We start from the raw sequence: 24,307 nt of genomic DNA, 5'->3' as shown, positions 1-24,307 counted from the left end.
AAATGTACTAAATGGTATTTAGTATTAATAAAACCTAAATTCTCCAATCAAAGTTGTTGTTTATATGATGGATTACAGCATGTCTTTAGTCTCTGTCTTGAATAACCAGTCTTATTTGGTTTCACAGTATGTATTGTGTTCTACTTGGAGTCGCATTTTGAACTAAAACTAGTGATGTTCTGCTTTATTCTAGGGCATTTGCAAAGCGCCAGCAACAGCTGACTGCTATGAAGGTTATTCAGAGGAACTGTGCAGCCTACTTAAAGCTGAGAAACTGGCAATGGTGGAGACTGTTCACGAAGGTAAGCTGGTTCACACAAGTCCGTTATGGGAGAAATGCATGGAAATCTCTAACGGGTGGTTGGTGCCTGACATTTTGTAAGGGTTATCCTTATCAGATTTAATTCCTGTTACAGGTCAAACCACTGCTGCAGGTAACCAGACAAGAGGAAGAAATGGTGGCTAAAGATGAAGAACTACAGAAAACCAAAGAGAAACACCAAGAAGCTGAGCTACTACTGAATGAAATGAACGAAAAACACAAACAGGTGTGTTTCAAATGAGTTGTAATTGGGGCTGAGGATTAGGGAGGAACTGACGTTTTGATGAAATAAAGTGGAGCATAAATATGTATGTACTTGTTTTTGTCATAACATTGCTAGTAATTTTTAAGGTGAAGATAGAACTGTGATTTAATACAGATTGTGTCCCAGTGACCTGCTGTTTAAACTTGAATATGATTTACTATATTTGTTGCTGTGTTGATGGTGCTTGTTTGGCCACATTTTCTTTTCATAATCTTGGCTTCTATGCAAGTTATTTGCATTCCATTGTGTTGTCTAAAAATCTGACCTACAGAACTGAAAAACCATAATTTTATCTGAGCTTTAACCTTCATTTACTGACATTAGTGCATTAGTTGTTGCATTTTCCTTTTGTGTTTTTAAAACCAAGCCAGATGGAACAGATGTTTTAACTTAGCAGTTAATAGAATTAAGACAAATTCATTTATTGCTTTATTGTATTCTAAAGAGCCTTATTCTAATAAAGTAAATTGCTGTAGATATTTAGCTGGGAAAACGGGTTACTTCATTTATAACTTAAAGATGTTGATTGGGTTACAGAGCAAGCAGCATCAACCTTTAAAATGGGTTTTAACTGAGACTAAAGTGCATGCTCTGCATATACTCAGTAGCTAGCCATTAATGCAGTTCAACTTCAACTCTTCATCAGCCATGTGCAGTAGGCAATGTTGATAGTGGTCTTATTACATTCTTTTAAAATGAGTGTTGTTCTTAAAATTCCCAATTTAGTACTGGCACCCAAAGTGGAATCCAATTTAAGGACCTGTTGGAGTGAAGATGGGTAAACCAACTTAAACTAAAAGATGGCTGCATTCTGCCTCCTTAATTGATACAAAGCAACTATTGCCAGTACAGGATGAATTTTATAGTTGTCACTAAATCAGAATTTGGTAGCATGTGCAGTTTACACTGGTCTCATTTCCTAGACCTGAGGTGTGCCCATGTAAACTTCCTATCAGGTGATAAGTACAACACAGGATCTGCATTGTGCTGTACTTGAACTCTGGATACTCAAAAGAATATTTCTACACAAAAACCTACAGAAAACAGAATTGGGCTTCTAGGAAATAAATCCTTGTACTGACATTCACAGTGGTAGCGTCTTTCATATAGATTTGAAACCTGCTAGTGACTTAAGTGAACTACAGAAATGCAAAAGGACTTGGTCTACTTTTGTCTTGGTGTTAAAGAATGGAAGCAGTCTCATTTATCATTCCTAGTTAAAGATTATGTATTCATTCCAAATGTCTTCAGTCCCATGTAAGAATTCCCCAAATACCCACCCCCCACCCTTCACTGCAAACTGAATACTGATCAGGCTTTGCACTTGCCTACTGCCATTCATTGTGGGCATGTTCATATTTAGTGAAGTATCATTATTTTTGTCTCATTGTCTTTAGCCAATTTTCCCCCCAAAGTTTATTTTGCTCTAATCCAGACTCTATTTTGTCAATATCTAATTAAAAACAAGTTCTGAACATGTGAAAGTGCCTGTTGCCCAACCTTATTTCATGGTATTTTAATTATGCAAATGTTAAAAAGGGAAACTAAGACATGGAGAAATTTGAAGCACGTTCATTGCTTGGTAGCAGTAGAGGGGATATACAGTGGTACCTCGGTATACGTCTGCTTTGGAATAAGTCCAACTTGGTATACGTCCTGTTTGGATGTGAAAAATTTTGCTTGGCATACGACCTTTGTTTGGAATATGACTCACGTGCTAGAACACCGTGTGTGGTATAGCGGGTCCACGGCTTCAAAAAAAGGGCCAGGTTTTAACCCGTATAGCCGTGTCGTTCCTAGCCGTGTCGTTCTCTGTGGGTACGATTGCACAACCGCGGGGAAGTTAATGAGGTAGTTGGAACGAGTCGCATGGCTATGAACGAGTCGCAACAGCTATGATCGGGAAGAGTGAGACTGCATTTTTAACCTCGGATTTGTTTTTATCCCCAAAGAACACTTTTTTTTTTTTTTTAAATGGATATTTATTAAATAATTATTTATTGAAACCAGATGCACTGCACTTTTTGTTTGGACACTGATTTTTGTTTTAAATAAAAGCACTTGGCATTCTTGCACTATCCCCTGGCTTCATTTCAGAATTGTCTTCATTTGTCAGCTCATCTCGGTGACATTACCGATGCTGTCGGGTTCAGGGCTCCCTGTAAGGACGTATGGGAACGTGGAGTGGACCTGCATCGTCACACCGCGCGCTACCCTACGCTGCCCACGAGCGTCAGTAAACGCCAATTGCTAGCATTCAGTGAACAACCCGCGCTATAACTCCATGTGAATTTTCATGTGATTTTTATTTTTTTTTTTTTTCGTGTAAATTTTGATTGTTGAAAAGTATGAAGGTGGCATGCGTATCCGGGACATGGCTGTTGCATACCGTATGCAGAGAACGACGGTATCTACAATTGTCAAAAACAGACGTTATTAAAAAGTAAAGTGGGGTTAAATTTTAATTTATTTCATCTAATTGCTTTTGTATTTATGTATTTTAGTATTAAGTAGTGTTTAAATTATTTTATACAACCCCATCAATGTATAATATGCCAATAACAATAGGATTTTTTTCCATGGGAATGGATTAATCATTTTCCCTTTCTTATGGGGAAAAATTTGTTTGGTATACGATCAAAGGATCTGGAACGGATTAAGGATGTATACCGAGGTACTACTGTATCCCATTTTAAAAAATGCATAAAGTCCTTTTAAAGTATTCTTAAAAACTAGAGATTTGGGGCATTTATTAAGTCTTTCAATAATGAAGCTTATCCATCCATTTCAGATTCTGCCCAGTGCTCCAACCCTGTTTTCCCTTCCTCTGTAATTCCATTGCCAACACTTTTATTTATTTATATATATATATATATATATATATATATATATATATATATATATATATATATATATATATATATATATATATATATATATATATATATATATATATATATAATATATGTCTCTTCTCTACAAGTGCCCATTCCACCTCCGCCTACTTTTTTTTTTTTTTTCCCTCTCTCCTCTAATTGTCTCACTATTCTGTCACTAAATTACCTGCATAAATGAAATTACATTGATAAGAGATGGTGAAAGTATTCAGAAAATTACTTCTCTGTGTTTATTGTAGACCATTTGGACAAAGGAAGCAAATCGTGTAAAGTAATTTAGAGATTATTGTTGCCTTTAATTTTAACCCCAGTTTTTTGTTTTGGAATTGTAAAACCATGTAGATGATGGCAGAGAAGATGCAGCTACAGGAGCAGCTTCAGGCTGAAACAGAGTTGTGTGCTGAGGCAGAGGAGATGCGTTCCCGACTTGCTGCTAAAAAGCAGGAATTAGAGGAATTCCTTCATGACCTGGAGTCAAGGTTGGAGGAAGAAGAGGAGAAAGTCCAGCACATGGCAGTTGAGAAAAAGAAGATGCAACAAAACATTTCTGTAAGTGGTCTAGCTTAATGTCTCCTATATATAAAATACTTTTATTGGATATCTACCTCTTTTGCATTATTTGTTTATGTAGGTCATGTGTAATTTTACTTTCATTTATAGATGTTTCTGTGTATGTAATGTGTAAAATATCCTATATTTATATCCAGACTAAGTATTTAGGATCAGATTTTTGTACTTGAAACTGCTCAAGAACATCACTTTGCTAGCAAGTATTGGTGATTCTTTTGTCAAATGTTGGTTAAAGGAAATGGGTTAAAGAATTTATAAAGATACATTGTGTAAGATTTTACTTCATGGTTTTGAATCTTTAGAGTTTAATGTACATTCAAATGTCTTTGGTAATAGGAGCTGGAAACGCAACTGGATGAAGAAGAAGCTGCTCGTCAGAAACTACAGCTTGAAAAGGTGACTCTGGAAGCAAAACTGAAAAAAATAGAGGAGGATGTTCTTGTTTTAGAAGACCAGAACACGAAGTTCTTGAAGGTATAGTATGTCCCATCAAATGCTCAAATGTCAAGTAAAACTTACTTGAAACAGTGAGGATAACACAAAAATTTAATTTTAGGAAAAGAAACTCTTAGAAGAGAGAATATCGGAATTCACTACTAATCTGGCTGAGGAAGAGGAGAAGTCCAAGAGCCTGGCCAAGTTGAAAAACAAGCATGAAGCAATGATTACAGAGCTTGAAGGTATTTATGAATATAGTTAAAAACGCACCCTCTGACTAATATAGCTTTTGCTTTAGAATGCAGTTTTATTTCATAGGTACCATTATGGGATGGTGGATTCTAATTTGGGTTAAGAGGCTTTAAGAATGGCTTGAAAGGCCAAGTCCTTTACATCCTTTCTTTCAACCTATTCAGATCGGTTACGCCGTGAAGAGAAATTACGTCAAGAACTGGAGAAAACGCGCCGTAAGCTAGAAGGTGATTCTACAGATCTTACTGACCAAATTGCTGAGCTTCAGGCTCAGATCGCTGAACTAAAAGCTCAGCTAGCCAAGAAGGAGGAAGAATTGCATGCAGCTTTGACCAGGTATTCTAATTTTTAAAAATAAGAATGTATGTGAAGGAAGTTGAGTGTTTTTGAATTCATCTAGATGCTTAACCTGTTTCACTTAATTTCTTTGTTGTTTTGATGAGTGACAGCTAATGACTATTCATGCATTTGTGATTCAACCTTGACAAGTCTTGCTTAGTCAAATATGTTGTAGTTAATTCAGAACAGTAATAACCAGTGTTTTCCAGTTTGAGCAGAAATGCATAGTTTTTCATCAAGCTGTATTTGGTTTTGCAAATGGAGGATTATTTTAATGAAATTCCGGTGTATGATCCTGATTTTGGTTATTTGCCTCAATAATTTGTCTAAGCATATTAATATGATCATATGGGAGCTAGAGCACTATTGTGTGTGTGTGTGTGTGTGTTGAGGTAAAGGTTTTTGCAGTGTCTAAATTGCAACTTTTGCCTCTCCTTTTTAATGTTCTGGTTTCAAAAGTGGGTCTCTATTGCTCATTAGTACGGACCCAAAAGATGTATAAAGTGCTTTTGACTATTCATGAACTTAGCAATTTTTAAATGCAGAGTTAATTTTGCACACTGTTTGAAAACTTCAGGGACTAACTGTTCAGTGTGTTTTGCACATTACTCCTAACTAGAAAAAGGTGTACTAATCCTACTTACCACAAAATTAACAATGTTTTGCCTTTGCTGCTGCCACTTAATATAAATACACCATATATGATGACCCAAATTATGCACTAAAGATGGAACAATTTTTTTCCTTCTGGCTTAAAATGAAGAGATTTCTTTATCATACTTTCTTTCTGTATGTTGAAGCAGTGTGTTATGTACCCATTAACTCTTGAGACTTTGTGGTGGATTTTTCTTTTTTTTTTTTTTTAAATGACGATTACTTTTGATCTATAGAGCATACTAAATGTCAAATTTCACAATATGCAGAATCGAGGAAGAGTCTTCACAGAAGAACATGGCTCACAAGAAGATTAGAGAGCTTGAATCTCAGTTGTCTGAGCTGCAGGAAGATCTGGAGTCTGAGCGAGCTGCTAGGAATAAAGCAGAGAAGCAAAAGAGGGACCTAGGTGAAGAACTGGAAGCCCTCAAAACTGAGTTGGAAGATACTCTTGACACAACTGCTACCCAACAGGAACTTCGGTAACAGCTTTTTTTCTTTAAAATGGTTTCAGTCTGAAGAAAAAGTTGTATTTGGAAAAGGAAAATGTATAGTTTTCCTAAAGCCTGTTTTGCTGTCACTCTTAAGTCCAGGTCTCACCTGTGAAGTGTCCCATTATACTTTACAATAGGAAATTTACTTCATCAGTGGCAAGTAAAAGCCATTTTATACTTGCAGTATGTATTCCTGTCTGTAGATTAGTTTTTTTACATAGTACAATAGACTGAAAACCGAGGAATACTTAGGACAATTTTGTCATGGACTTAAGCTCTAAATATCAAATTCATTATAAAAACCAACTTAATTTTGCAACAGTGCTCATTGGACACCATGTAAGCAGCAAGGATTTAACCTCTAAAACAGGATTGTGAATTTCCTTGTTGACTCTGCCCTATCATTAATGTATTAACTCTATATACCTAATAAGTTCTGGTATCAGAGCTGTGGTATTCAATAGATAGTTGGAGTAACCCCTTTCACCTGTGGTGATTTGTAGTCCTGCATGGTATGTAATAACAAAGAATGGATTTAAATGTCAAACTGGGGGTAAGTAATACAAAAGTGGTGTAAGACCTGTTTTAAGAAATGGGTCTGCACTAACCTAGGGAAATTGTTTTTAATTTTTTTTTTTTAGTGCCAAACGAGAGACTGAGGTCACTCAGCTAAAACACGCCTTGGATGAAGAAGCAAAGACTCATGAAGTGCAGGTGCAGGATATGCGTCAGAAACATGCCCAAGCTGTAGAAGAGTTGACTGAACAGCTGGAAGGTGTAAAGCGGGTAAATGACTCGGATTAATAAAAGTACAATTCACTTTTCTTCACTTTGGAAGAGAAGAGAAATGTTTTATAGGCTTTAGCATTTTGCCACGTGTGGTTTAATATCTCAGTAAGGCTACAATGGTCCAGCACCAGACTGACAACCTGAACCACTGGTGTCTAATGGTTTTGTTTTTAATTGTATACATCCTCTTCATCCTTTTAGTTGAAGGCCAACCTTGAAAAAGCAAAGCAGGGTCTGGAGAATGAACGAAATGAACTGGCCAATGAAGTTAAGACATTAGTGCAAGGCAAAGGCGATTCTGAACATCGGCGCAAAAAGGTGGAAACACAACTGCAGGAGATACAAGTGAAGTTCACAGAGTGTGAAAGAGTGAAGGTGGAATTGGCTGAAAGGGTGCATAAACTACAGGTAAATATGGGTGAAATCAAGCTGACAAAGTATTGACATTATCCTTTAAGCAGTTACTATCAAAAGGCAGACAAACTTTGACTTGAAAAAAAACATAATGCACATTAATTTGCCACAGCAATTGTGTTCTGAAGTGAAAGTTTTATAAATTTAACATAGTGCCAGCTATGGCAGAATTGTTTGGATGTCTTCACACTAACACTCTAAAATATGCCAAGTATGTTAATTTTTTAGTATATTAACCAAACACCACTACGAACATTTGTGGAACTCAAATTATAATCTGAATTCCCAGATTTTGTTTTATAGTACACTAAAGGAGTATTTGCTTATGCTATTTTTACATTGAATTATTTTCATAAAACTTAACTTCTCCCCCAAAAGGCGGAACTGGATAATGTTAATGGACTGCTTACTCAGGCAGAAAGCAAATCCATCAAATCAGCGAAAGATTATTCCACTTTGGAATCGCAGCTTCAGGATGCCCAGGTGAGACTGATAACTTAGCTGAAAAGGTGAAAACACATTGCCCATGTTTTCTGGTGAAAATGCTACATGTCCTTTTTTCTGTTTTATTTTATTATATAGGAACTGCTGCAGGAAGAAACCAGACAGAAACTTGCAGTTTCTACCAAGCTTAAACAGATGGAGGATGAGCAGAATACTTTGAGAGACCAGTTAGAAGAGGAGGAGGAAGCGAAGCGAAACCTGGAGAAACAGATAATGACTGTACAGTCTCAGGCAAGTTCATATAGTGGAAAATAACACTAAACAACTTTTAAAAAAAAAAAAAAACATTCACTACGATCTAATGCTGACTTAACCCTTCAAATTTACTACGCTTTTTTTTTTTTTTTTTAACTCCACAATTAAGAAAAATTGTAAAAACTAAGACTAAATCCATGTGCAATGGGAGTAAATACCCCTCCCAGTAATGCAGTTTAAAAAATCTTACTATGTTAGTAATAAGAATAGAATAAGACTAGAATGCAAGATTCCATTAGAAGCGCCACTTTGCTGCTTGTTGTGAGTAAGCTACAGTATTTGCATATGCCGCCAAGATATGGTTCACAATAATATGTGCTTTGCGTCCTCCCCACCATAACCTATCGTCTATAGGGGAGGAACAAAAGCTTTTAGATTCAGCAAAAATTTAAATCTCCAGTTTTCAACGTTTTAGGCTCCCTGATACATCCATCACAGAGATGTTTGATATGTGTCTGTGTGTCAGTTTTCTTGAGGATGGACTCTAGGGCTAAAACAGCTGGACAGAAAAATGCCAAACTTGAAAATTAAGCCTGTTATTAGATGACAATGAGCTGATTAGTTTTTGAGACAAATTGTACAAGAGAAAGAGGCACTCTAGAAGAATGCTCAAATACCATAATTATGAATTCTCTTCAATTGCTATCGTAATGATCAGAAAGATAAGCATCAGAGTGGTAAATTACAGAAATGGTAAAGACCTGTACGGGTAACTTTGTTCCTAGGGCACAAAGCCTACTGACACTCTCGTCTGAATTTTTTTGTTTTTCTTATATATAGCTATAAACACTGCTCAAAAAATGAACTTTCAAATCACACATTGGATCTCAATGAATGAAATATTCAAGTAGACAATCTTTATTGATGTGTAATTCATTGAGAACAAAATGATGCAACAACGGTCAATGGAAACCAAAATTGCCAATTATGTGACTCCGTAGTGTGCATAGCCTCCACTTGCCTATATGCACTCCTGACAACGTCTGGGCATGCATCTGATGAGATTGTGGATGATGCCTAGGTGATCTCCTCCCAGACCTGGATCAGGGTATCGCTGAGCTCCTACACAGACTGTGGCGCTACTTGATGGTATACATATACAATATCCCAGAGGTTCTCGGTTGGAATTCTGTCTGGGGATCTTGTGGGCCAGTCAGTGGCAGTAATACCTTTGTCATCCATGACCTGCCTACAAACTCTGGCCACATGAGGCCAGGCATTGCCCTACACCAGGTGGGACCCAGGGCCAACTGCACTAGCATAAGGTCTGACAATGGCAGTGTGGGTTTTATGCTGGTACTGTTGCTTAGCATGTGGGGGTCTGTGTCAACCTCTAAGAATCTGATCCCATAGAAGAGCTATGGTAGCATAAATTGCTGAAGAACTTCATATTGGCCATAAGAGAAAGGTGTCAAACACACAGTGCACCATAGATTCCTGTGTATGTGGCATAACATAGCTGAAGACAGTTCAGAGTTCCGATGCTGACTCATGTCCACCGCCAAAAACGTGTACAATGGGCATGTGAACATGGCCTGGTCTGCTGAATCACTTTACTTTTTAGGTTGAGTGGATGGCCGGGAGTGTGCGCGTAAAATTTTTCTGGGGAGAAATGGCAGTGGGATGCACTGAGAAGAAAGCAAGCTGGTGGAGGCAGTGTTATGCTCTTAAACCTGGACTTCATGTGGATGTTTATGACATAATGACCTACCTAAAGATTGTTGCAGACCACATCCACCCCTTCATAGCAACAGTATTTCCTGATGATAGAGGCCTTTTTTGCAGTGTAATGTGCCATGCCACACTGCTCAAATTATTCAGGTTTGTGGATCGTGACAAAGTTCTGGTGTTGACTTGGCTTCCAAATTCCACTGATACCAATCTTGTCAAGCATCAGGGAGATGTGCTGGAAAAGTCCAATCCACGAAGGGCCCCACCTTGCAGCTTACAGAATTTCTACCATCTGCTGATGATGTCTTAGTGCCAGATACTACAGGACACTTTCAGAGGTCTTTCATACCTTGATGGTTCAAAGCTGTTATGGCAGCACAAGAAGGGCCTAAACAATGTTAGGTGGTTTTAAAGTTGTGGCTAGTTGGTGAAAATTTGCAGCCTGTAAACATCATGTGCAGTATGATATGGGATAGGCCGTCTAGGTAGACATTACTATTGGTTTATTTTTTTCCAAATTCCCCATTCTTCCTAATCCCTGGTGTGGTTCAGGTTTTTTTACCATGGGTTCAAGGTAAGCCTACAATTTTATTTTCTTCCATAGTGTAAAATAAAAACTATTAGTTTTTATTTCTTAAATAAGTTTACTGAAACATCCCAAAGTATAAAGGCCTAGTTGCATAATACTCCATGTGTGCATTTAATTTCAGATTCTCGACATGAAAAAGCGTACTGAAGAGGGCTCAAATGCGCTAGATTTGGCAGAGGAATCAAAGAAGAAATTACAAAAGGAAATGGAAAGTTTGCACCAGTCTTTGGAAGAGAAGTGTGCTACTTATGATAAGCTGGAGAAAACTAAAAACCGCCTGCAACAGGAACTTGATGATTTGCTCGTGGATCAAGATCACCTCCGACAAATTGTGTCCAATTTGGAGAGAAAACAGAAGAAGTTTGACCAGGTGAGACCACTGGCAATAATTAAAATAACTGTATATGTGTGTTTTTGCTTCCCATGAGTAATTTTTTAAGAAGTTAATGTTTTACTTTCTAATAACATTTTGTTCCAAATTAGAAAGTATTTCTCTTACACTGAATGTTGTATGTTCCTGGCTTTGGTAAACCTGAAGGAGGACATTCATGCTTTTCCTCTGGGTAATTTTTGTCTGACCTTCTTTAGATGCTGGCAGAAGAGAAGACTATATCTGCTAAATATGCCGAAGAGCGTGATCGTGCTGAGGCAGAAGCCAGAGAAAAGGAGACCAAAACCCTAGCCCTCACAAGGGCATTGGAAGAAGCCACTGAACAAAAAGTAGAGTTGGAACGTCTTAACAAGCAACTTCGTACCGAGATGGAGGACCTGGTCAGCTCTAAAGATGATGTTGGCAAGAATGTAAGATATTGATTAAAAGTTGTGAAATAAAGAATTTTTAAAGTAGGTGTAGTGTTAGCAGTTTGTTTAAGATTCCTGTCTTTTTCAGGTGCATGAACTGGAGAAATCAAAACGTGCTTTGGAGCAACAGGTAGAGGAAATGAAAACTCAGTTGGAAGAGCTTGAAGATGAGCTTCAGGCTACAGAAGATGCAAAATTAAGGCTGGAAGTTAACATGCAGGCATTAAAAGCACAGTTTGAAAGAGACCTTCAGGGCAGAGATGAGCAGAGTGAAGATAAAAAGAAGCAACTTATCAAACAAGTAAGCAGTTCTCATATTAAAATCTTTTTGGCAAGGTTTAGTATTTTGTTCATTCTTGCTTGCCTTCCAGCCAAAATACAAATGCAGTTTTTAAACCTATTTCAGTTTGGAGAAGAGGCACATTTTGGTCATGTTTAGAATAATTCTGTCAAGTATCTGAACTAAGATTCAATAAACCACTTGACTTCTATCTTTAGTTGAGCAGCTTGGAAAGTTTAGATGAGTTTCTTGCTCTACTCTGCTTCACCTTATTTAATGCTGAATTTTTGATTTTTTCTTTTAGACAGTTTCTAGCCCATGTCTGTAGTTATGAATACTTCTAGTCCAAATGGATTGTAATATGGAATACCATAAATCTTCATTTTGTTTTAGGTTCGTGAAATGGAGGCAGAATTGGAAGATGAAAGAAAACAGCGATCTGTAGCTGTTGCAGCAAGGAAAAAGCTTGAAATGGACTTCAAAGATTTGGAAGCTCAAATTGATGCTGCTAACAAAGGCAGAGATGAAGCAATCAAGCAACTCAAGAAACTACAGGTAAAATACTGTACTTTTGACCAAGTTACACATTTTACAGCCATTGTGTTTGATTAAAAAGTTGTAGACATTGTTTCTGTATGTTAATGCCACTTGCATTCTGTTTAACATACTTTTAAGTGTCAGTACCCTGGTGTACAGTACTGTAGCTACTTTAACATGTATGCAACAACTACTTAATATTTTTGTGCAGACTGTGTGACCTGATCCACTATAGAAGTAAACAGTTACACTTTGTACATGCAGAGCTTCCTGTGGTGGTCAGTAAAGAACAGTTCTATGATCAAGCTGTAAACATTCCCAAAGACCTTTCATGTTGCAGTTATGTATAAAGTATAAATTTTATGTATGAAGTTTTTATTTTTTAGGCTCAAATGAAGGATGTGATGCGTGAATTGGATGATGCAAGAGCTTCTCGTGAAGAGATCCTTTCACAATCTAAAGAGAATGAGAAGAAGCTAAAATCAATGGAGGCTGAAATGATCCACATGCAAGAGGTAAACTGTATCAAGGCCGTGTAGAGGGAATTGTCCTCTGAAGTTTTGAACTTCTGCTCTTTGAACAAAAGGCTGAATCAAAAATTGTTACAACATGAACCCATAGTACATCCCTTGGATCATGGAGTTGAAATTTCTTTCACCACCTTTTGATCCTGTATAATTTTATACCTTTAGAAAAGCATTCTTTAAATCCAAGAAGTTCATTAAGCTCCAGCCTCTAAAGTGTTTGTGTTTTAATTCACATTTTGCATGTCTTTACACTTTGTATTCCATGGCAAAGGACACATTTTAAATACATTATAAAACAATGTTTAATGGCCTTGACTGACCATAGCTAACATTACAGGAACTTGCTGCTGCCGAAAGAGCAAAACGACAGGCTCAGCAAGAACGGGATGAACTAGCAGATGAAATTTCCAATGCAGGAAGCAAAAGGTGAGACATTACACTAAGGTGTGGCAGCCTAAGAGTATATTAATTCATCCCTTGCCCTGCAATATGGTGAACATCTCCTGTACCACATCTTAGATGCAGTGCAGTATATGAACAACATACTGAATATTTTGTATAGGTCTAGTTTATTTTTATATATAAATTGTTGCTGTCTGCAGTATTACAGAATTCTCCCCTTACTTGAGTATGTTTGTTTTATGAAGCCAGTATGTTTTGATCAATGTTATTCTGAATTGGCAAGATAAAGATTGGACACAAATAATTTGCTTAACTCTTAGAAAATGATATGTGTAGTTCTTTGTGAATTTTCACTGAATGTCAAAATGATCTTTGGTAACATATAGGCTAGCAAAATGTTCCTATTTTGTAGTGCATTATTTCATATGATTTCTAACCATTATTTTCTGTTTCCCTTTTTGTAATTGTATGATTTGACATTATGTAGACATCCATTTTACTATTAAGTTTCTATTCTTGACTGCAGTTCTCTGGCTCTTGAAGAGAAACGGCGGCTAGAAGCTCGTATTGCTCAGTTAGAAGAAGAGCTTGAAGAGGAGCAGGGTAATACTGAATTGGTCAATGACAGACTTAGAAAGTCTACACTTCAGGTATGATATGCTCAGTTTTTCTGCTTTGTGCATTTAAAAGAAAGCAAATCTATTATGGCTTTTTGTGAGAAATATTTATTAATCCTTTGTACCTCTTCATCCTTAATTTGTCTGTCTAGGTTGACCAGCTAACTGCAGAGCTGACAGCAGAGCGAAGTAATGCTCAAAAGTTAGAGAATGCTCGCATGCAGTATGAAAGGCAGAACAAAGAGCTCAAACTCAAATTGCAGGAAATGGAGGGATCTGTTAAATCCAAATTCAAGGCTTCAATCGCAGCCCTAGAGGCTAAAATTGCACAGCTTGAAGAACAACTTGATGTGGAAACCAGGTATCCTAATGTTAAACCTAGTTATTGTTAAGTTGGAATTCGTCACAAAGTAGAAAAGTCTTAAAGCAGTTCCATCTAACTACAGTATATCAGAATCGAGGTAACGATTCATTACAAAATTGAGCTTGCTTGTTTACCTAATAGGGAGGCTGTCCCAATAGCTCACCCAGACTTTTTATTAAGCTCTTGGGTTATAAGCCGCTTGTAACCTCTGAACATGTGACTTTCTCCATGGAACTAATTTATCAATCTTAAACTCTAGATATTAAGTTAGTTGTGCTTGACACAAAATCCAGGAATTACTCTATACAAAGGCGCATACAAATGTGGAGTAAAGTCTAATTTTTTTCAGTTAAAATTTAGAAAAAATGTACATTATTGCAAATATAGCATTCTCTATTTGGTCTTCTGGTGTAACTTTATTTATTTTTTTATATAAATACAGGGAGAGACAGTCCGCATGTAAAGTGGTTCGCCGTACTGAGAAGAAATTGAAAGAAGTTGCGCTGCAAGTTGAAGATGAAAGGCGCAATTCTGAACAGCACAAGGATCAGGTGAGAAATAAAGCTAATTAGATGGTTGGGAATCATTTTAGAGCTTTTCAAATGGAGCCATAAATGGTTTCATAACTGGTAAGATCCCAGTTTTTTTTTTTTTTTTTTTTTTTTTTTTTTTCTTCCCTGGATTTATAGTTGATCAATTCACATGAGTACAGACCCTTAAACACATTTTATAGGGGTGTCTGATTTATATTAGAACTTAAAATACATACAATTGTTCATTCTGAAAGTTCATTGTTGAAATTTTAGAAAGCCTTCATTCAGTGTTACAAATTTAGATGGTGGTTTAACACTACAGGGTGTTTTTAAATTGAGCTGTTCTTATTCACATATTCTACGTAAATCCTGCCTGCATTTGCAGCCAAATAAAACACTTCCATCCTTAAGAGTACCATTCTTGTTTTTCAAATGGAAGTAAAGGCAGTCTGTGGAGCCTCTTTGAAAAAGCTAGCTGGTTCATTGTTCTGTAGATGATCATACTTGGTGATTTACATCTTATTCATGTATGAATTTAATTTCATGCTTAACACCACCTGAAAAGAAGGAAATTTGTACTTTTGCCATAATCTTCATTCTTCCTATCGTGCAGTGGTGCTGCATTTTATTAAAAAAAATAAATAAAAATTAAACACAAGGGAGTGTGTACTCCCTTAGTGCTATCAGAGACTAGAACAGTGTCTCTGCCAGTCCACCCATCTGTTATGAAATACTCTTTAATATTTTTAAGGTTGTGGGAATTGGAACCTGTCCTGGCATTGATGTCACTTTACTGTGAGTCTTCGTGTATTTCACAAGCTGAATGTACTCTTGTGTTCTAAAGCTTACAAAGACACTCAACTGATGTGCTTTGAGTGTTGTTTTTGTGTAAATAACAGAAAAGTACAAAGTTAAAATATGGGGAGTAACATTTTAAAATGAAGCACAACAAATGCATAATACTACTACTATTCCGAAGACCATATGAAAACTAGCATTCTAATGAAATGGCAGTTGATGCATTCAGTGCAGATGCACCTAATCTCTAAAACAAAAAAAAAAAAAAAAAAGGGGGCATAGTAATCCTAAGGTGCTTTACAGGTATCACTTGTTCACCTACTCATAAGCAATAGTGCATCAACTATTATGTGTTATCTTAGGAAATGTAGAACTCTGCATATAAGCCCATTAAAAGTAAGAGGAAATCGGTGAGCTCACTAGCATTATCACCTAGCTAAAATCACAACCTATTTAGCTATAAAACGCTAAAAATCCCTGTACATTCAAATGGGGGATTGTTGGAGGTGTGTTGCCCTTAACCCTAAATTCATCCTATCACCAGACTTAATTTACTAATGAAATTAGCAGAGGATTGACGTGTCAAAGAAACATTGAATGTATTCACAATCCATCAATAAGTATTTTAAAACAAATGTTTAAGACTTTTTTTTTTTTTTTCCACATTTTCAGTCATCGAAAGTTGATGCAGTATATACAACGTATATATATATCTCAGGATAACAAATGCATAAACCCCAAAGTCTAGTAGTTTTTTGAAGTGCGAGTTGCTGAATAAAGGATGGATGCATAGAATAATGTGCAAGCAGGGATGTTGCACATGGTTAAGTTATGGATGCAGGCAGATGAAACAAGCTCTCTTCCTAGCATTAAAATATAAGCGTGGCCTCCCTCTTTAATAGTAACTACTCCAAAGGACCGCCAAGCTTTCTGATCACAAGTAAGGATTTGTTTAGGATAGAACTGCATTGTGTTGTGTAACATCTCCTTAGTTGCCTTTCACACTTAACAAAGAGACCCAGTTACTTGTTTTGTCTTTGAAACTGGTTCCCATTGTCTCCTCTTGGTTTTTTTTGTGCTACATACAGTCTAGTAACAGAAACCTATAAAGTGTCAGTTCAGTTTTAAACCAGTTATTACTTTACTGGACCTGAACAATTAAACATCATAAAGCAGAGTTATTAGTCTTCATGCTCATTTTTGCATTCACATTGGTGGTTGACTTTTCTTTTTTCTTTTTTTTCTTCTTTCCTCTCCTTTGCACAATTTAATGATGTTGGATCATATTGCTAAAGGAGAACTCCAGAAGCATACTTATGCATAAAATGTGAGGTTTTTAAGAAACCAGGTTACTTTATCCTGGTTTTGTGTGTTCTTGTAAATGTGTTTACATGATTTATATTTTTGACCATACTGGCTACTCCTTCATCCAAATGAAGATTTCTGTCTTAATTGCACCCTGCAGATGTTAATACTGACATGGATGGTTTTAGAATTGTTGCAAGGAATTCCAGATAATGTGGCACACTAAATTGCATAGTACATTTGCTCTTTTGATTTAAATGTCTTTTTTTTATTTTTTTTTTATTTTTTTTTTTGTGGCGGCTTTATTAGTGTGTTTTCTCCTAGTGTGTTGCTACATTTTCATTTATTTTTATAAAAAATGTTTTTAGTAAATAAGCTAACTCCAAGGGACTGTTTACTAGCTCCTTTGTCATTTATGGGGTTTCTTTATTGGCACTTCATATAAAGCTCATCTCTTGGGTAATTGTGCTCTTGATAGTTCTGAAAAAATGAAATGAGTCACTAAAGGTGAGAGGTTTTTCTTTTAAGGCTGAAAAAGCAAACATTCGCATGAAGCAACTGAAAAGACAACTGGAAGAGGCTGAAGAGGAGGCTCAGCGTGCAAATGCTGCCAGACGGAAGCTTCAGCGTGAGCTTGAAGATGTGTCTGAGACTGCTGATGCCATGAATCGTGAAGTTTTGGGTTTAAAGAATAAACTCAGGTAAAATGGGAGGTGGTGTTTTTTTGGTTAATATACCAGCAGGTTGTAAATTGTTGGCAAGTATTTTTATCATTCAAGAGAAATGCATCTTCAACATTTGTGTGACTATAGAGATTATAGCAATCAATTTAAAACCTATGTTGTTTGCTCTTTCTAGTGTAAGCTAATTTGTTCACTTCCATTTTTTTGTGCTTGTTTTGTACCCCCACAAAACATACTGTGATGCACTTTTGGTTTTGTGAGTTTTAAATCGGTGAATAGCTTACCACCCTTTTACATATTTAATATGCTTTAGTCTTAAGACCCACTGTTAGCCTGAATTGGACTAAACATTTTTTTAAGAATGTTTTGAGTTTGTTTTAGATGCAATTCAGTTTCACAGAACTAACAGCCTTGATAATTTGATAATCTAAGGGAAAAAAACAAATGTAAAGTTTTGAACCAAAGCTAGATGCATTGTTGGGTATTTCGGTATGGGTGTATATTATGCAAGAGCAATTATGATCACTGATGAATTCAAATAGTAAATCTTTACTAAATATTTGGTCAGTGATGTTTCTATAGCACAACCAGCAAATGTGAGGAGTTTCATCTTCGCCCTTGCAACTACAGTGGTGTGAAAAACTATTTGCCCCCTTCCTGATTTCTTATTCTTTTGCATGTTTGTCACACAATGTTTCTGATCATCAAACACATTTAACCATTAGTCAAATATAACACAAGTAAACACAAAATGCAGTTTTTAAATGATGGTTTTTATTATTTAGGGAGGAAAAAAATCCATACCTACATGGCCCTGTGTGAAAAAGTAATTGCCCCCTTGTTAAAAAATAACCTAACTGTGGTGTATCACACCTGAGTTCAATTTCCGTAGCCACCCCCAGGCCTGATTACTGCCACACCTGTTTCAATCAAGAAATCACTTAAATAGGAGCTGCCTGACACAGAGAAGTAGACCAAAAGCACCTCAAAAGCTAGACATCATGCCAAGATCCAAAGAAATTCAGGAACAAATGAGAACAGAAGTAATTGAGATCTATCAGTCTGGTAAAGGTTATAAAGCCATTTCTAAACCGTTGGGACTCCAGCGAACCACAGTGAGAGCCATTATCCACAAATGGCAAAAACATGGAACAGTGGTGAACCTTCCCAGGAGTGGCCAGCCGACCAAAATTACCCCAAGAGCGCAGAGACGACTCATCCGAGAGGTCACAAAAGACCCCAGCACAACGTCTAAAGAACTGCAGGCCTCACTCAGTGTTCACGACTCCACCATAAGAAAGAGACTGGGCAAAAACGGCCTGCATGGCAGATTTCCAAGACGCAAACCACTGTTAAGCAAAAAGAACATTAGGGCTCGTCTCAATTTTGCTAAGAAACATCTCAATGATTGCCAAGACTTTTGGGAAAATACCTTGTGGACTGATGAGACAAAAGTTGAACTTTTTGGAAGGCAAATGTCCCGTTACATCTGGCGTAAAAGGAACACAGCATTTCAGAAAAAGAACATCATACCAACAGTAAAATATGGTGGTGGTAGTGTGATGGTCTGGGGTTGTTTTGCTGCTTCAGGACCTGGAAGGCTTGCTGTGATAGATGGAACCATGAATTCTACTGTCTACCAAAAAATCCTGAAGGAGAATGTCCGGCCATCTGTTCGTCAACTCAAGCTGAAGCGATCTTGGGTGCTGCAACAGGACAATGACCCAAAACACACCAGCAAATCCACCTCTGAATGGCTGAAGAAAAACAAAATGAAGACTTTGGAGTGGCCTAGTCAAAGTCCTGACCTGAATCCAATTGAGATGCTATGGCATGACCTTAAAAAGGTGGTTCATGCTAGAAAACCCTCAAATAAAGCTGAATTACGACAATTTTGCAAAGATGAGTGGGCCAAAATTCCTCCAGAGCGCTGTAAAAGACTCATTGCAAGTTATCGCAAACGCTTGATTGCAGTTATTGCTGCTAAGGGTGGCCCAACCAGTTATTAGGTTCAGGGGGCAATTACTTTTTCACACAGGGCCATGTAGGTTTGGATTTTTTTTTCTCCCTAAATAATAAAAACCACCATTTACAAACTGCATTTTGTGTTTACTTGTGTTATATTTGACTAATGGTTAAATGTGTTTGATGATCAGAAACATTTTGTGTGACAAACATGCAAAAGAATAAGAAATCAGGAAGGGGGCAAATAGTTTTTCACACCACTGTATTTCTAAACCGTGAATATTTTGCAAATCTCAGTTAAATTTAGATAAGGTGTCTGCTTCACTGGTTAAATCTTTCAAAATTTGAACATATGTTTAATTTCAAATTTGGGGTGTGCATAATGTGAGGTGAATTGGTGATGTGCTGAGGGCAAGTTTGTCTCTTGGGTCAGAGCCAACCCCAGTACTCTCACCCATTACCCTGAATTAGGAATGGCCTATATGATGAAACATAGTGCACATAAAACTGTTTTGGATGGTTTTTGCTGCCTCTTATAAATAATGCTGTATATACACTAGAAAGGTGACTTAATTAAAACACAATACAGGAGAATGTAGAAAGAATCAATGTTAAACCATCATTTGAATTTTAGATTAGGCAAATAATGAAAACACAGATGCTAATAAATGTAACTGAAACCAAAGGTGCTGCAATGTTCAGTACTTGTATCTTGGCAATATTTAACATTATTGTGAATACTTTGAGAGCTTTGTGGTGAAACGCCACGATTGCTAATGTCCCCACTCCCATCTTGTTGCATTTACACAGCTGGCCTATTTCAGAATGTTTGCCTTCCTGCTTACCAACCAGTGGAACTGTTAGGACCAAGTTTTGCACATCACTGAACTGATTAGAAGTTCTGTCAACTAGTTCTGGTTGGGTGCTCATGTGGAGTGAAATGGTGTTTTGTTCCTTGGGAATACACAGATCCATTTATTATAACATAGGATGTTATTTTTCTGCTGCAGATGGGAGTGAGCGTTTTTGGAATAAGATGTAGGGCTAAAATGTCAAATTTTAACTCGGCCATCCCCACTTTCGGTATGAATCTTGATTTAAGCTACAGTTCAGTTTTTTCGTAGTTTATCTCCGCATAATAGCCAGTGAGAATATGACAGCAGAACATAAAGGAAGCTATACATAAATTGGAAGTGGCCACCGTATAAGAGATCTCTTTGTAGAGCTTAAATAGCATTTGACATTTTGGAGGCATACACACTTTTTAGTACGTGGTAGTGCTGCTGCTTTGCAGTAAGGAGACTGTGGAAGATTGTGGGTTCACTTCCCGGTTCCTCCCTGTGTGGATAGCGCTTTGAGTACTGAGAAAAGTGCTATATAAATGTAGTGAATTATTATTATTATTATGTTTTGAAAGTAATTCAGCATTTTAAGGAAGCAAAATGAAACCTTTACAGAATAGTGGAGCTGAGGATTTATGTCTAGAGGACTGTGTGGGATTGATTTGGCAAGTCTTTGGGTACTCTTACAAAATGACCCACCACATGATTACTATTGTTGAGTTTTAAAATATTAGATTATCATCTGTGTCATGACCTCATCCTGAATTAATCTAAAAAAATACTTATTCGGTATTTGATTTACTTCAGCATCTGCTACTCTGTGTGTATGTGTCTGTGTGGTTTGCTTTAATATCTGAATCTTGATAGAATATGCAGATAGGATCATCAGGAAATCTAGATCGCTTGTCAAATGTAATGTATTATTGTAGGTAAAGTATGTAGTTTGATTTTACTGAATCATATTTTACATGCAATGTCTTCAACAGGCGTGGAGATCTGCCATATACCATGCGCCGAATAGGTGGAAGAAAGGGTATGGAAGAGGCTTCTGATGAGGAAGGTGATGGTAAAGGAGAAGGCGGTGATGCTAAGGCAGAATAAATCGAGGAACCAAGGATATACGTCACTGCTGTATTTTGCTCTTGTTACTGCTTTCTCTGCAGCACGGCACTTGAGCCACACAATGTCTGCAATACAACTTTTTCACCCTTTAAGCACATTCAGAAAAAACTGAACTTCTCTGTGAGAAAGGCAGTGAAATTGTAATCAAGCCAATATTTTAAACTTGTCAGGCTGATCACTCTCCTTCTAAAACCTGCGTTATCTTCCAAGAAGCACAGTAATACTAAATCTGGTTAATTCTAAATTTGAGACCAGTTTAGTTAGTTATTTGGTTAAAAGTGCAATTGGTAATATCAGGGCAATACTTTTTACATTTTGGATATATTACATGTTGCACTTTGCTTTATTTTTTATTTCCCTCATTCCCTCCCCCCAAATTTGGGTATCTGTCTTTCAGCTCTTTTCCCTTAGAATCGACTGTTCGTAAGAATTCCGGGTAATCTGAACCTATCCAGGGTTTGCTTTTTTTTTTTTTTTTTTTTAAATATAAATACATATCCAATAAAACCATTTTGTTGCAGCCATTCATCTGCTTATTCTTAAGTACACGCAGGACTAACAGGATATTCTTAATAGCTGAGAAATTATATTTGATGTGTGGTATTCATTGAATCCTATTTTTCTGAACCAGTTTAGAGGCAATAAAAATACTGTTGTTAAAATAAACCTGTTATTAAATAGAAACAGGAAAACTGCTATTGCTTAAATATAAGTCCTTGCCTGCTTGCTGTTTTCAAATCTATAAATGTTTTGCCAGCCATGTTGTTTGAGCAATGCAGTTTCACTGCCTTTCTGATATTCCTTAAATAAAGTTAAAAGCTTTAAGTTGAAATGTGAAGTATTTTGTGATAATTACAATCTTAAAATACAAAGCAATGGATTTTATTGTAAAGACATTTATCCAAAATTGGTATAGATCTTATAATGGCTGGTATAATGCAGAGAACCTAGTCAGCTTTCTGAATGTGTTTCTGTAGACTTTTCATGAGTTATTTCTGAGTCATGATGTGGAAATGATTGCAGATTGCTATGAACATTTAAATTATACCATCCCTCTTCTGTTGTAGTTTATACATTTTGAATAATGCAAATGCCAAAACACGAATTTAATATTTGCAGTGCCCTATGTTTTTACATGCATCTCACCACACCATGATGATCTTTAAATATTATAGAAATAGTTCCCAAATATACCTGTGCTTTAGTATGTCCAGCATTCTATATTGGCAAACAAAGCTGTTGTATACTGTGCCTGATATGTTACTCTTTGGTATCTGGGCCGAAAGGAAGGAAGGAAGGAATGTATGTCTGCTGTGCTGTTATCTTCTCCAGTTCACCACCCAGTCCACCAGTTTCTCCTGCACCATTATCGTCACCACTTCTGCTGCACAGAGGGTGGGAATTTAGAATAAACATTAGTAGCCATATGGGTGCATATCTGGGGATTTTTTTTTAGCACTGTAGTTTTCATGTGTATTCACCGTTTATTCCTTTTTTAAATTGCAAAGATGAATAACTGCCAATTATGTTGTGTGGATTTGAGATCAGTTTGTTTGAAAGATGTCCTTTTTATAATAAAAAAAAAAAAAAAGTGCCTTACTTGCGTTTAGCACACAGCACAATTATTAAATAAAGTATATTGAAATGAGTAAAATGTATCACTTTCCTTTTATTGTTTTGCAGTTTGTAAGTACTAAAACATACTTATGACCAGTTTAAAATAGAGACATTTAATTTCAACTGTTCAACTTTTTTTAAAGAGATCATAAGCAAAATAAGGCAAGAGTTCTACAAACAAACTGTTCTAAAATATTGCAGTATACTTTTTTAATTTGAGCGATGACTGGTGGTCAAGTCAGTTTCAGGTAGAATCATAAAATTTGGCCTTGGTGGCTCATTTAAACAAGGAATTTAGTGAAAAGTACATTTTTTAGGTAATTGGCAGTTACAGAAATGTACGGTCATTTTAACTGTTTTAACTTCTTCCACAAAGCTGTCTCAAAGTCCCAAACATGTTCAAATGCTGAACACCCAGCATGTTTCTAGTGGTATTCTCACAGTCCCAGCCTCCTCATGGATGGAATTCAGACCACCTCAGCAATACTGGGTGCAAGGCAGGGAATGAGCCCAGACAGGGTGCCAGCTCCTCCTAGGAGCCACTCATCCACACTCCGATTGGGACAATTCAGAGGCCTCATTTAACTTAACCTGCATGTTTTTGGGGATGTAGGATTTAAAAAAACAAAAAACTAGGGAAACCTGAACAAACGTGTGGCATACAAAGTTGGTGTGGTTTTTATATGCAGTTACACAACACTTAACTGATCTTCCATAACTCTCTTCAAAACATCTCCATTGTTGACACTTTAAGTTTTCAAAATTCCATTTCATTTTTTTCCAAAAGACGTGGTACATGTTAAGTTTAAGTTTTCATTTATTTCAACGATTACACATTAGGTGGAGTTAAGTAAAAACTTGACTGGGTTGTAACACGTTAATATTTTGTGGCCATCTCATCTTTACTTTCCACCAAGCAGGTTGTTTTTTTTTTTTTTATTTATCCTGCATGCTTGTAGCATAGTAGACAAGTAAGGTTTAAATTGTTGCCTATTATAAAAATGTGAAGGTTTCAAATACACAAAATTGTTGTATATAGAGTGTATGTATGTATGTGTATATATATGCATATATATGTGTATATATGTGTGTGTGTGTGTGTATATATATATATATATATATATATATATATATATATATATATATATATATATATATATATATATATTGAGGTGTATTTTGTATGCAAGGCTGACAGCTCCTTTTTAGAACTTTAAAGTTCTAAAAATGGGAAGGCAAATATTTTAAAACTTTTGTAAGCCTGTCTAGGATTATTTACAATTGATGTCAAGCAGCTGTAACAGCCTAAATCTTAAGCAACATTTTAGCCCAGGGGTCCTCAGTCAGGGTCCTGGAGGGTTACAGTGGCTACAGCTCTTCATTCCAGCCAACTTCCTAATTGGAGCTCTCATTGCTGATTAGTGAAACTCTAACTGTATGCCTTTTAGTGGTTTCAATCAT

At 36.6% G+C, this 24,307-nt stretch overlaps 1 protein-coding gene across 2 annotated transcripts in view; it reads left to right on the top strand.

The window, feature by feature from the left end:
• Window positions 1–22,885, top strand: part of myh9a (myosin, heavy chain 9a, non-muscle) — a 103,661-nt gene extending 80,776 nt beyond the window's left edge. For both annotated transcript variants that reach the window (XM_028815573.2, XM_028815572.2), the window contains 22 exons: window positions 194–302; window positions 417–548; window positions 3,827–4,033; window positions 4,391–4,528; window positions 4,611–4,734; window positions 4,909–5,080; window positions 6,007–6,219; window positions 6,873–7,017; window positions 7,222–7,428; window positions 7,813–7,917; window positions 8,017–8,169; window positions 10,575–10,823; window positions 11,042–11,254; window positions 11,343–11,555; window positions 11,928–12,089; window positions 12,458–12,586; window positions 12,936–13,024; window positions 13,527–13,650; window positions 13,770–13,978; window positions 14,424–14,532; window positions 17,146–17,318; window positions 21,094–22,885. In XM_028815573.2, coding sequence (XP_028671406.1) covers window positions 194–302; window positions 417–548; window positions 3,827–4,033; window positions 4,391–4,528; window positions 4,611–4,734; window positions 4,909–5,080; window positions 6,007–6,219; window positions 6,873–7,017; window positions 7,222–7,428; window positions 7,813–7,917; window positions 8,017–8,169; window positions 10,575–10,823; window positions 11,042–11,254; window positions 11,343–11,555; window positions 11,928–12,089; window positions 12,458–12,586; window positions 12,936–13,024; window positions 13,527–13,650; window positions 13,770–13,978; window positions 14,424–14,532; window positions 17,146–17,318; window positions 21,094–21,208 — 3,490 coding nt within the window. In that variant the 3' untranslated portion in view covers window positions 21,209–22,885. The remainder of the gene's footprint in view (window positions 1–193; window positions 303–416; window positions 549–3,826; window positions 4,034–4,390; window positions 4,529–4,610; window positions 4,735–4,908; window positions 5,081–6,006; window positions 6,220–6,872; window positions 7,018–7,221; window positions 7,429–7,812; window positions 7,918–8,016; window positions 8,170–10,574; window positions 10,824–11,041; window positions 11,255–11,342; window positions 11,556–11,927; window positions 12,090–12,457; window positions 12,587–12,935; window positions 13,025–13,526; window positions 13,651–13,769; window positions 13,979–14,423; window positions 14,533–17,145; window positions 17,319–21,093) is intronic.
• The last annotated feature ends 1,422 nt before the right edge of the window (window positions 22,886–24,307 follow it).

The sequence above is a fragment of the Erpetoichthys calabaricus genome, chromosome 12 (assembly GCF_900747795.2).
Source record: "Erpetoichthys calabaricus chromosome 12, fErpCal1.3, whole genome shotgun sequence".
Taxonomy (NCBI): Eukaryota; Metazoa; Chordata; class Cladistia; order Polypteriformes; family Polypteridae; genus Erpetoichthys; species Erpetoichthys calabaricus.
This window is presented reverse-complemented; position numbering and strand designations above follow the sequence as displayed.